General features: G+C 40.6%; 1 protein-coding gene across 5 annotated transcripts in view; it reads right to left on the bottom strand.

Annotated features, from left to right (window-relative positions):
* Positions 1-12,726, bottom strand: part of CSMD3 (CUB and Sushi multiple domains 3) — a 574,504-nt gene that overhangs the window by 396,126 nt on the left and 165,652 nt on the right. For all 5 annotated transcript variants that reach the window (XM_081873886.1, XM_081873887.1, XM_081873888.1 and 2 more), the window contains exon 4: positions 2,511-2,705. In XM_081873886.1, coding sequence (XP_081730012.1) covers positions 2,511-2,705 — 195 coding nt within the window. The remainder of the gene's footprint in view (positions 1-2,510; positions 2,706-12,726) is intronic.

Here is a 12,726-nt window from a genome sequence, read left to right as displayed (position 1 = left end):
TATGGATGATAATTTAATCAAGGAGGATCTTCACCAGAAACTGGAGGAAAGTAATAAGGAGCTCATTACAGAGTAATCACCCTCAATAACCTCCAGCAAAGCCACACATTGTATAAATAAAGCAGTGTGCTATTAAGTGGCAAGAGGCCTGATAAAATTGATTCTGTTTAAGGGTATATGCAGATGTAGCTTGCCTAGTGAGCCTATTGCAAGGGTGCGTTCCTTGTTTCTGTCATGTGAGTATCTCATTTTTGATAGGTGGTATATATGCAGATAGATGTTAAGTGTCATAAAAGGATAAACTGGTTCTGTGAGTAAGTTTTCTCAAATTTCCAAGGGCAACCACTTTTTCACAAGTATGTAAAATAAATGTGCTCAGCCACAGATAAGCCTTTTGCAGCTGTTCCAGTAGAAACAGTTTTAGTCAGAGCACTGTAGGTCTAGAACAAATAGTATTACAGTGGTACCTCAGGTTACATACGCTTCAGGTTACATACGCTTCAGGTTACAGACTCTGCTAACCCAGAAATAGTACCACGGGTTAAGAACTTTGCTTCAGGATGAGAACAGAAATCATGCTCCAGCGGCGCGACGGCAGCAGGAGGCCCCATTAGCTAAAGTGGTGCTTCAGGTTAAGAACAGTTTCAGGTTAAGAACAGACCTCCGGAATGAATTAAGTACTTAACCCGAGGTACCACTGTAGTTCTATTTTGTGACTGGGAGCGGTCACCGGGATTATATAACACCAGTCCTAAAGGATCCACACTGGCTCCCAGGTTTGAGAATTGGGGGACGCGAGTGGCACTGTGGTCTAAACCACTGAGCGTAGGGCTTCCTGACCAGAAGGTCGGCGGTTCAAATCCCCACGACGGGGTGAGCTCCCGTTGCTTGGTCCCAGCTCCTGCCAACCTAGCAGTTAAAAAGCATGTCAAAGTGCTTCCAGTGGGAAGGTAAACAGCATTTCCGTGCGCTCCTCTGGTTTCGCCAGCAGTGGCTTAGTCATGCTGGCCACTCTATCTGAAAAAACTGTCCGCGGACAAATGTCGGCTCTCTTGGCCAGCAAAGCGAGATGAGCACCGCAACCCCAGAGTTATTTGCAACATAACTTAACTGTCACGGGTCCTTTACCTTTTTATCCATAAATATCTTGTACTAATACTGAGTATTTCTCAAATGACTTCCACACAATTTTGCTTTGTTTCTAGGCTCTTACTCATCAATATCTATCCGCTGTTTCTGCTAGATCTTTACCATACCACCTCCCAGTGTTGCAGCTATTTGCATCCTGAAACTGAATTTCTTGTTCCCATCCAGCAAATGAAGCACAATTCAACACAGGAGTGGCTAACTTTTTCAGTATGAAGGCTGCATTCACCCTTGGTGAGCCCTCCAGTGTCTGCATGCCAGTCTGTGTAAATCAGCTGAGGAAGAGGATTCTTGCTGCTTCTCCTTGATCGATCAATCAAATGACTGGGGACTGGCGAGTGGGAATTTGCATCCCTATCAGGATGCTGAACTGAGCAGAATTTTTATAATATACACTTGGAGGCAGGGGTGGATCAGCTCCCAGGACAGAGATTACCCACCCCTGCTGTAGGACATACATGGTTAACCCCCTTACTAATTTAGGCCTATCAGTATAGAGCTTCACTCATTAAACAGTCATTAAAAGCTGGAATCTGATGAGTATTGGATTCAGATCTAAAACCCATGTGGCTGGGCTTGAGCTTATTTAAGTCTTATTGGAAGTCAGGTGTGCAGCCCTAATTTCAAATATATTAGCTTAAAAGAGGTAGGAGGTCATATGATTGAAACACATATGCAAATCACTTCAGCAGTCACTTTTTATTGTTATCTTTTGCATACATAGCTGGTAAAAACCCAGGAACAGATAGTGAAAGTGAGCTTGGTTGCAAATGAAGCTTTTAAATATTTTTATGTGCGTTTTTGTTCAGAGTGTAAGAGACTTTATGGCTTTGTTTTATAATAGCTATTTACTTTGATGGGTTTTAACCACCACAAATGATTTTTATTGGCCTAACTGTTGGCAAAAACTGGCGCATTGTTATGTTTTATGCATCTCTTAAGTAATATTCTTTAAATGCATTGGCCTGTGAGGGACCTATTTTAATATGATGATTGACTGATTTTGTCAAATCAAACATGGCAGTGAATGTTTCCCTTTTTTTAGTTAGAATAAATAAATGCTGGCATTATAGTTCAGAGGAGTGTACGAAAATACTGGAATCTGATCAGAAATACTAACAAACACAATTTTTCATTCGCGGCAAATTTTCCCCAGTTGTGTTCTAGAAGCAGCTATTTCTGCTCGTGAGATGGTAACCAAAAGTAAGTACATTGTATGAAAAAAATAAGGGATACAATCCAACCAAGGTCAATCACTTTCTTGTTATTAGTGGTTCCAGTGGAGTTAATCATGTCTCCTTCCACTGAAGTCAGTGGTACTTTGAAATGCTTCCCTTTGAATAGAAATTGTTGTTTAATCTTACCTCTGCAGATAGGAACTGGAAAATCCCAGGATGCTGTGTTGACTGAGTTAGCTATACAGGTGAGCTGGGGGTGTCCATCCAAGATGTATCCTGTCACACAGCTGTAGCGGATTTTGTCACCAACATCAAACCTTGTACCATACAAGACACCTTTAGGTGGGACTCCAGGATTTCCACAAGAACTGCTCTGTAATTCTGTAAAAGAAGAAATGGATCATCATTACTACAAGAGAACATAAGTGAAATAACATATATTTGAAACACCATTGAAAAAGCCTGCAAACACCTGTCACTTTTTGTGATGTTTCCGGGTCACTTTCAAGTTCGGCACAATGCATATATGCGCGGTCGCAGACATGTTGGACATGCCTAAAATGGTCGCTGCCTGGACTACGTGACAAACTGTTCTTAGGGGGAAAGGTCTCTGATATGAGGCATAATGTCACAGTATAGACAGTGGTAAAAAAAAAAAAAAAATGGGTAAAGCCAACTCAATAAACCAAAACAAGTAATTTAAACAATTCCTTTATAGCTTTCATAAAAGAGTTCAGGGCAACAATCAAGTAGAGTCAATTTCTACTAGCTAAAGAAATTATGATGCATTTTAGGGAGTAATATTGCAGCTCTACAGAAGCCCCACAGGAGATAAATCAGGACCTTGAGTACTGAAGATAGATAAAAGAAGTGGACTGAGAATAATTAACCTTTTGAACTATTTTCCCTTTTTTTCCCTGCAGCCAGAAAAATAAGGGTCAGAGATACAAGTAATTAGCAAGTAATGAAAACTGAGACACCAACACTTTGTTTTTTAGTCTGCAGTGACCAACAAGCCAATTACACCAAGAAGAAAAAGCAACCACACAAGTTTAACGATAAACCACATAACACCAGTGGCTGCTTTTTGTCCAATGATGGCCATACATTTAAACAGCAAGATTTTAACACCTTTTAATCCTTTTGTTTTTTTGTACTTGGCTGGGAACTCACAAAGTGTATAAATTATAATCTGAGGTATTACACTGAAGGAAAACCTATTTCCATATCAACCTGCCCAAAAGCTAAGGTCATCCGAAAATGTCCTTCTCCAAATGCTTCAGCAAGGCTGATGTCACCAATGGATAGAGTTATGGAATTATCTCCCAAAAGAATCAAAGCTGTTATCATTTAGATGTCAGGCTATAACCTTGCTATTCACTCAGCCATGCACCTGATTTTTCCACCTGCTGCTTTTATTTATGGCCTGTTTTAGTATATTGTATTTAAAATTTAGTTTTCATTCTTCTGTTGTTGAAAACAACCTTGGAAGCAATCATGATAAAGTGCAGTATAAAAAAACCACCCTTGTAACTTTCAAAACACAATTGTAAATAAGAAAGGTCCCACTCCTATGCCCACCCGCTGCGTCGCTGAGTTCAATAGTACTTTATTCTGAATAGATACATATAGAATTGTGCTGTAAAGGTGCAATCCTGTACCCACTGGGCTGGGAATGCACCCTGGTTCAATGAGGATTACATCTTGGACATAGAGAATTTAATCAGTTTAGTAATGATATTGACTAGGAGTATAAAGGTGAAAATTCATTGTTGTGCTATGACAAACGCTCCTGCAGCTTGCTAGATGGAATGGTTTTCCCTCTGCTCCTCCCGACTGTTCTTGGGGTTCTCCCACCCACCAAGTCATATTTTGGGGGCACCATGGGGCATGGAGGAAGGAGAGCAGGAAGCCCCACTGCCCAAGGGCTTGCACTAGGAGTATAAAGGAGTATTAGTGTAAATGACTCATTAGATGAATCCTGTCATTTATAACTAGTTCTGCCTGCTAGAAGGGGATTTTGGAGGTGCATTTCTAAAACACAAGCAGGCCATGGAGCAAAGTTCTTCTCCTTAAAGTAAAAGAAAAAGGGGGGGGACTCACTCAGGGCAAGTGAAAACCCTCAAAGCACATCTAAAGTAGCTGCATTGATCTCAGCCACCATCAGCTGACAGCATTCTCCTTTCTTTCTCTCCCGACTGTGCTCTCCAAAATAATATGTGAGCACGTTAGAGGTTCTGCCACATCTGATTGCTTATTGCCAATGGATTGCTGGCTCTAATGGAAAAAAATGTGATGAAGTTGGTGGAATCATTTGGCCTAGCTCCACAGAAGTCAATGTAATAGACCAGATTCCATTATCTGAATTCTTGGCTCACAATATTTAATTTTCATTCATTCTCTGGTTCTTCCCTGTTTTATTACGGCTCTGTCAACATAATTGCCAATATATTTAAAAGAATTTACTCGTTAATTCAGAGAATATCAGATTGCATAATCATTCACTCCTGCTAGTAGGTAGCTCAGTATTCATTCCCCCCCATATACTCTGGACTCCACCTTTCGGTAAGAAATGCCAGTAACAATTTTATTTAACCTATAAAAGCAGGGAAAACTTCCTTTCCTGTAAGTACTACAGATATATAAATAAGGGGAAACAACTTCTATGGTTGAAGCCATTTCCTTCTTCTGGTCTATTGGGCATACAATGTTTCATTAGCGGGCATATCAGCTAAAAGTGGGTCATTCACTGGTTTTCTAAAAATTTCTTTTATCCTTAAGTAGCAGATATTTTATATATTTTGCTTGCTAGTGAGGCTCACCAATGCAGACTTCCAAGTGCATGGAATGTGAAAATTGTTTTAATTGCAAGAATATGTTATGTGGATTCCTTAGAGAAAAACCTATGGGTTTGGCATTATTTTGTCATTTCAGAGGTTTACTGGCCTCATATTCAAATAAATTAAAATGAGAGATTAGTAACTTCCCCCAAGTTCTCCTTGTTTTGACACCAGTTTTTGTTTTTAAACCTGGAAGACCTTGGATCATTCCAGAGAACTAGGTAGGAGCTTAGAAAAATCCCTGCCCTAATCCCTGCTACCCCCCACCCCTAAGATAAGTGGCATCCTTTTGCTTCCCTTCCAAGCCAGACAGTGGCAGGTTCAGATGCTCAGGTGTGCAGAGATCTTCAAAAGGAGACATTCTTCCTTCTCCCCATGATAAGCAGTACATTAGGAGGTACACCACAAAGGCTGTTGTGAAATGAGTTCTTTTGAGGGCTGCTGGAATTGCAACGGAGACAGAGAGAGAACCATGCCCCAGCAGCCACGGGGGTTTCATCCCCAATAAGCAGCATGTCAGGAAGTATACTGTGGTAATGTATCAAAAGCATTGGCTAAACAGAGCAATCAGCAAGATGCCAACCCTAACTCCTGATTTGGGTGGTAAACACACATCTGCAAGTGGGCCTACTGCAGTACCCTGCCTAGAGTATATGTGGAATAATTTTCGCTCATCACTATTTTTCACTAATGGTGGGGGGGGGGAGAGGAAAAACACAAATGGGGGAAAGAGAGGAGCACAAAGGTCTGCAGTGCGATGCTAATTGCCATATTATGCACTGGAGATTGGAAAGCAAGATATCAAAACTAGAATATTGTTGGAAAGACAGGCCAACTTCCATTTCATTCCCCCATTATAGTAATACTCAAATGCAGTTGATTAATGTACCAAGTAAACCAACTGAAGTTTTTACCCCTAATTCTGGAAGAGCAAAGGAAAAGAATTCCAAGCGCAGGGTCAGATTTGCTTGATTTCTGTCCAAGCAGGACCAGCAGAAGCAAGAGAAGTTGGTGCGATGTAATAAAGAACCTCTTAATGAGAGTGAAAGAGGAGAGCACAAAATATGGCCTGAAGCTCACTATTGAAAAAAACTAAGATCATAACCACTGGTCCCATCACCTCCTGGCAAATAGAAGGAGAAGAAATGGAGGCAGTGAGAGATTTTACTTTCTTGGGCTCCATGATCACTGCAGATGGTGACAGCGGTCATGAAATTAAAAGACGTCTGCTTCTTGGAAGAGAAGTGATGACAAATCTAGACAGCATCTTAAAAAGCAGAGACATCACCTTGCCAACAAAGGTCTGTATAGTTAAAGCTATGGTTTTCCCAGTAGTGATATATGGAAGTGACAGCTGGACCATAAAGAAGGCTGATCGCCAAAGAATTGATACTTTTGAATTATGGTGCTGGAGGAGACTCTTGAGAGTCCCATGGACTGCAAGAAGATCAAACCTCTCCATTCTGAAGGAAATCAGACCTGAGTGCTCACTGGAAGGACAGATGCTGAAGCTGAGGCTCCAATACTTTGGCCACCTCATGAGAAGAGAAGACTCCCTGGAAAAGACCCTGATGTTGGGAAAGATGGAGGGCACAAGGAGAAGGGGACGACAGAGGACAAGATGGTTGGACAGTGTTCTCTAAGCTGCGAGCATGAGTTTGACCAAGCTGCGAAAGGCAGTGGAAGACAGGAGTTGTCCATGAAGAGTCGGACACGACTAAATGACAACAACAATAATATTCCATAACTTTTGAAAAGCCGAAAGTAATATAATGCCAAATCTTGTCATTGTGGGTGGTACCACACCATTGAAGAGCTGCTGTGCATCACAACATAGACATAGCAAGCCTAATTCCATGATGTGCAATGAGCAGCGGCAACTATATAGAGCAGACATACTCAAAATCACATGCCACAAACACAAAAGCTTTCTCTGAATTGTGAAACTCTCTATTTGTTCTTAAAAATATTAATTCCCACAACTAATTAGAATGGAGAAAAGGAGACTAGCTTGTAGTCTTTTTTTCACCAATTACTTTTCACCTGAGAGACAATACTGAGCCCCAAGCACAAATAATTAGACTCAATCCATTAATTAAATGTGTTTGTACAGAGACTCTGAACGTACTGTAAATTCTAATTGCATCTAGCAGATGTAGTAATTTATCTCCCCAAACCTCATCAATCCATCCCCTTACTTCATTAGACACTATACACAGTTAAAGTATGACTAGTTCTGAAAGCATAATTTTTATCCCTTCCAGCCCATAAATTAAGTTTTAATAAGTGTTGATAGTGAACATTCCAAGAAATGTTTAGGAAAGTCAGCTGCCTATCTGTATTTCTTGTAAGAGTTTTATTTTTATCCTTTTTTTATTTGATTTATATCCTGCCTTTCCTCCTGAAAGACCCCAGCACAACAGACAGAGCAGTGATAAAACTTTTTTTTATGTTAAATGCAATTTGGAGTTGGATTCCAAAGAGCTATTTTGGACATGTCTTTAAAGTCTTTCACTTATGTTGGTGAAGGTTCTTTTTAAAATAAATAAAATAAAATAAGCAGCTGACCCCCATACCACTCACTATCACACTTTCTGCTTATGACATTCTCTTCTTCTTCAGAAGTAATTTTCCCTGACAAGAAAGAAAAGCTGCTGTTCAAGACACATGTGCCAACATAATTCTCCAGGGCATGTGAATTTCATATTGTGGTCCTCCAAATCCCCCCCCCCCAAATAAAAGTGCTCTAAAGGGTAGGAGGACTCTCCAGAACAGAATCAAAGATGGCATAAGAAGTTGCAGTATGAAGGGGGAAATGCTGCAAGCCCCTTCCACTCCTTTTATTGGCAGAGGTCTTCATTTGATCAAATACTCTTCTGTGGATGGAAGGGTAGAAATAGATGCAACCTACAGAGTCCAATTGAACCTCAAGTGTTTTGAAGAGCATAGACTCTCATTGAAGTGTAGGTGGGTTCCCATGAAGCAAGATGCAGTGATAACAGCAAGAACTTTTATTGAACAGAACTGGACAACAAGAGCAAAGCGACTGCTTATATACATTTATGAAGGCATGGGCCACTCCCACTCTCAACATGATTGGCTGTCTAAACTCCCAAGCTGTTCAGAGTTTAAGGGCTGTTGGCAGTGGTCGAAATCCTGAAATGCTCTGTGATTGGATATCATGTATTGAGGCAGAACACGGGGGCTCATAATCCTTAGTTCAGAGTCAAGCTCAGGAAAACACGGACCACTGAATACAAAACACCCATGATTCTCCCTTTCAACTTTAGTAAGAGCCTCTGATTTACAGCTGTAATTTTACAAAACCTTTGGTCAAATGAAAACATTCCCTAAGAGGCAATTTATGAAGTGAACCCAATGCCACTCCTTAGTGGATCCATAAATAACCTTCCTTCAACGGACATGGAAATATAGTTTTGCTATAATGAAAAAATTCTCAGTCTAATGAGTAAATGCATTCTATAACTTCTTTTTTGCAACAAAACAGTAGATAAAAATCTAGAGTCCCTTGGTACATTAGATAAGATTTGAACCATTGACTAATTAATCCATACTTCTAGCATCTGCCCAAAAAGCTCTCTAAATGTTTCAACTTATAAAATAATTTGGTACATAACTTATCTGAAACAAATTAAACCTAGCAGCTACTACAGGAAAAAGAACTACATGAACTGAACAGATTCAAAATTACTTAACCTGAAACCAGAGCACTTACTGACTTATGTATCAAATGTATTGTACTTTCTCACCAGGCACATGTAACAAATGTATTGGAGTGGTCTCATTAGAGCCAACAATGTCCATCCATCTTTGGAGGTTAATGATGTGGCATGAGAAACCTATAGTTTGGACCATAATGACCAACTCTGCGCATGGAAAACTGTGGTGAAAGGGGCTCTGGGGTTCTGCATTGAGTTCTACCTCCAAAGTCATGGGTCTCCTCCTGACCCCGTTGTTACCATACTGGGGCATAACTTGTTATGTTAATTATTATCATAATCATTATATTAGAAATGTGATTTTTTTTTGTAATCAGCCTAGAGGTTTTCTTCTTCATTAAATTTGCATTTTACCCTTTATCTATAGAGCTCGGGGCTGTTCACAGCTTTAAAACACAAAATGCATTAAAAAAACAAGAAAAACAAACCAGCAACCCCACCCCTAACCAAACAGTACATCAATTTTGTTAAATAACTAATTAAGAAACCAGCTTCTGAAGTGGGAGTCTGCTCTATGCATGATAGCTCTCTGTGCAACTTCATTTCTTAATTATGCATGCATTTATACCCTACTTTTTCTCCAAGGAGCTCAAGGTGGCAGACATGGTTCTTTCTCTTTTCCATTTTGTCCTCACAACAACCCTGTGAGGTGGGTTAGGCTGGGAGTTCGTGAGTGAAGGACACCCAGTGAGCTTCATGGTTGAGTGGCGAGCTAAACTCTGGTCTTCAACATGTTAGTTAACTGTGTGAGGAGCCTCCACATCTACAGCAAACTTCCTGCTTCCAATGTTGTAGTAAAGTAGAAATTTCAATAAGCTGTTCTTTGGTCAAGTAAAGAGCAAGGTCTTCTGGGAAGCCAGCAAGCCACAAGAATTATGGGAAAGAGGTCCTGTTGCTTTAACCTTGCAGACCAACAGGTTCCTCGGGTGTGAAAGGCTTATCTCAGGAAGGAACCTCTCCAGTTGATTTGAGAGCTTGACACCTGGGGTTTAAGTTATTCACACCCAACCAGCGGTGTTATCTATCTTTTAATTGCCTGGGAATGTGTATCTGCATAAGATCCATGGAAGGGAGGAAACTCTTTGATCCAAGTTCTGAGAACTTAATGAACTCAGCTGTCACAAGTTAAAATTATTAGCCCATAAGCTGGTCATTGGTGAATTTGAATGTAATCAAGAATTGTGATTGGGTCAGGGTTCTGGTTCCACGTGAGATTTGTGAATAAACATCCTAAGAATGGCTGAGAAAAGCGTGCTCTGCAACCTGCAAATCCGCCCGGCTGTTAGTATACCACCTTGCTAGCAGTCCTTCTGAGTGACTCTTTGTGATGGAGATTCCTGCTGACTTTGTAATGTGGATCTTCTGAAGGACTTTGAATTATCTTATCTCTATCTTTGTGTTTAGCAGTGAGTATCTTGGTTAGTTATACTAAGCAATGTCTTTATTTTTCTTGCATGTAATCCACAAAAGATGTGCCTGCTTTTTAAGCATGTTAACTTTGTTTTTTTAAAATAAATTTTAAAAAAGAAACTTTCTTTTGTCCTATGTGCCTATCTGAGGGAAAGGCTAAGTCCAACGCCTGACTAATTGGTTACACTATACCTGACAAATTTCTGCCTGCAAGTTTGTGGAAGCAACTTGTAGAGTGGGGCAACCGGTAACAAAGGAGCATAGTCTTTTCCCTTGGACTGTGTCTCCAGGTACCCCGAGAAGAGGGAGTGGTGGCAGCATTACCAGCTCTGTTGCATTTTGTTTTGTAAAAAAGTAAAAGGCTGCCGGCCTCCGTTCCAGAAACCTGACCCAGCCGGAGGGCAAAAGCAGGTGAGGGAGGGGCGAGTGGCTGGGACCTTTACTACAAATGTCATGCTCCAAAATGATGGTGCGGAACAAACATTATGTGGCAATTGTAAGAAAGATAATTCTGTGGATCAAACCAATCAAATGGGCACACATCTGCTCGACTAATCTGCATGTGGAAAGTGAACATATTGGGGAAAGGTTGCTATCCTTCCGTTTGTGAAAACAAAACCAAAAAGATTTTCCCCATTGTAGTATTAAAATTCTCCATCTCCACATGTCATATATACAACCTGAATAGATTGGGGGAATTAGCATATTCATTGTTTATTTTGGGCTGAAACAAAATATCTCCCCTAAACATTTCATATGGAAGTCAAAAATGTACAAGCTGCACTATCTCCCAGCATTCAGTAATAAAACTCCGAGGGCAAATTGCTGATATAAAATTTCTGCCATGCTTCTGCATTTCTTATTCCGTTCTCGTTCTGCATGGAGACTCTTGTTAATGTCAATGGGAGTTTTGAGCTAAAATCTAGTGTAAAAATATGCTCCAGAGAGTTCCCCTTAACGGAGATGGGCAAACGTTCTTAGAACATTTAATTAGCAAAAATTCCCCTATTTGTAAATATTAATTAAAGCCATTCAAATTAACTACCTCTCACAATTATACTTTTAGATGGAAACTATGAACAGAGGAAAGATTTTCTCTGGCTAGAATCAATGATACAAGGAGTACCAATTAACTGGGGGTTCACAATTCTGGCTTTCATTATGAACAGATATCCCTTTTGTCATGGGACTGCTTGAGCATGAGCAAAACAGTGTGGAACTATTGCAGAGTTGGTGCAGGAAATGGTACCATTTGAGGTGAGGCGCAGCCAGCGATCACCTTCCTTAACTTTGAAATGTTTTACTACTGCTAATGTGGCAGCGGCAAATCTTCACTCCCATGCTGCCTTGCTGTCAGGAGTGACATCCTTCCTCAAAGCAAGACATTCTGGATGATGTTGCTTGGGATAGTGCCTCCTCTTTTAGGATGGCTAAAAAAAATGTAATTTAATTTGAGCTACTTTAGGATCTTAAAGAAGGCTGATCTCGGAAGAACTGACGCTTTTGAATTATGGGCACAAGGAGAAGGGGACGACAGAGGACGAGATGGTTGGACAGTGTTTTCGAAGCTACCAGCATGAGTTTGACCAAACTGCAAGAGGCAGTGGAAGACAGGAGTGCCTGGCATGCTCTGGTCCATGGGGTCACGAAGAGACAGACACGACTAAATGACTAAACAACAACAAAAACACTTTAGGATCTTGGATCTTGGGGCAGACCTGTCTTCTTACCAATAAGATACGTTTCTTGAAGAAGGATGGCGGTAGATACCATACTCAACAGTGGGTAATGAACTTTGGTCCCTTTATAGGAATTGATGTTGATGCTCTAATTTTATCCTGTCTGTTCTTGCTTGTAAAGTGGAATTGAAAATCAGGCCGCATCTCTTTTAAATTTTCCTTAATTAGACTCTGAGTTTTTGCAGAGTTGTAGAGCTCCAAAAGCTTCAGAAAAGGGCAAGAAGAAAGCTCAGAGGTGATGAAGCATTTTCCCCTATGAGGAAAGGCATCTATGTAGGGTGGGGTGGGAAATTTATGGAAGTTTATAAATATACTAATAGTTGGGATATTCCTTCCCTTTTCATAATACCAGAGCTCATGGTCATCCACTGTAGTGGTCTTCAAACTTACATCCCCAGATGTTGTTGGACTACAACTCCCATCAACCCCAGCTAGCCAGTGAGCTCAGTTGGTTAGAGTGTGGTGCTGGTAATGCCAAGGTTGCAGGTTTGGTACTCCTATGGGACAGCTGCATATTCCTGCAATACAGGGGGTTAGATTAGATTATTTTCAGGGTCCATTCCAACTCTCTGATTCTATGAGGTTGAAGAGTATGGATCTAATGAGATTGGCAGGTGATCAAGGGCAGCCAAATGGGCATACTTCTTCACAGTGTTTAATTAAGGTATGGATT

The sequence above is a fragment of the Podarcis erhardii genome (genome assembly GCF_964252035.2).
Source record: "Podarcis erhardii genome assembly, chromosome: 8".
Taxonomy (NCBI): domain Eukaryota; kingdom Metazoa; phylum Chordata; class Lepidosauria; order Squamata; family Lacertidae; genus Podarcis; species Podarcis erhardii.
Note: the sequence above shows the minus strand (reverse complement) of the source record. Positions and strands in the feature narration are given on the sequence as shown.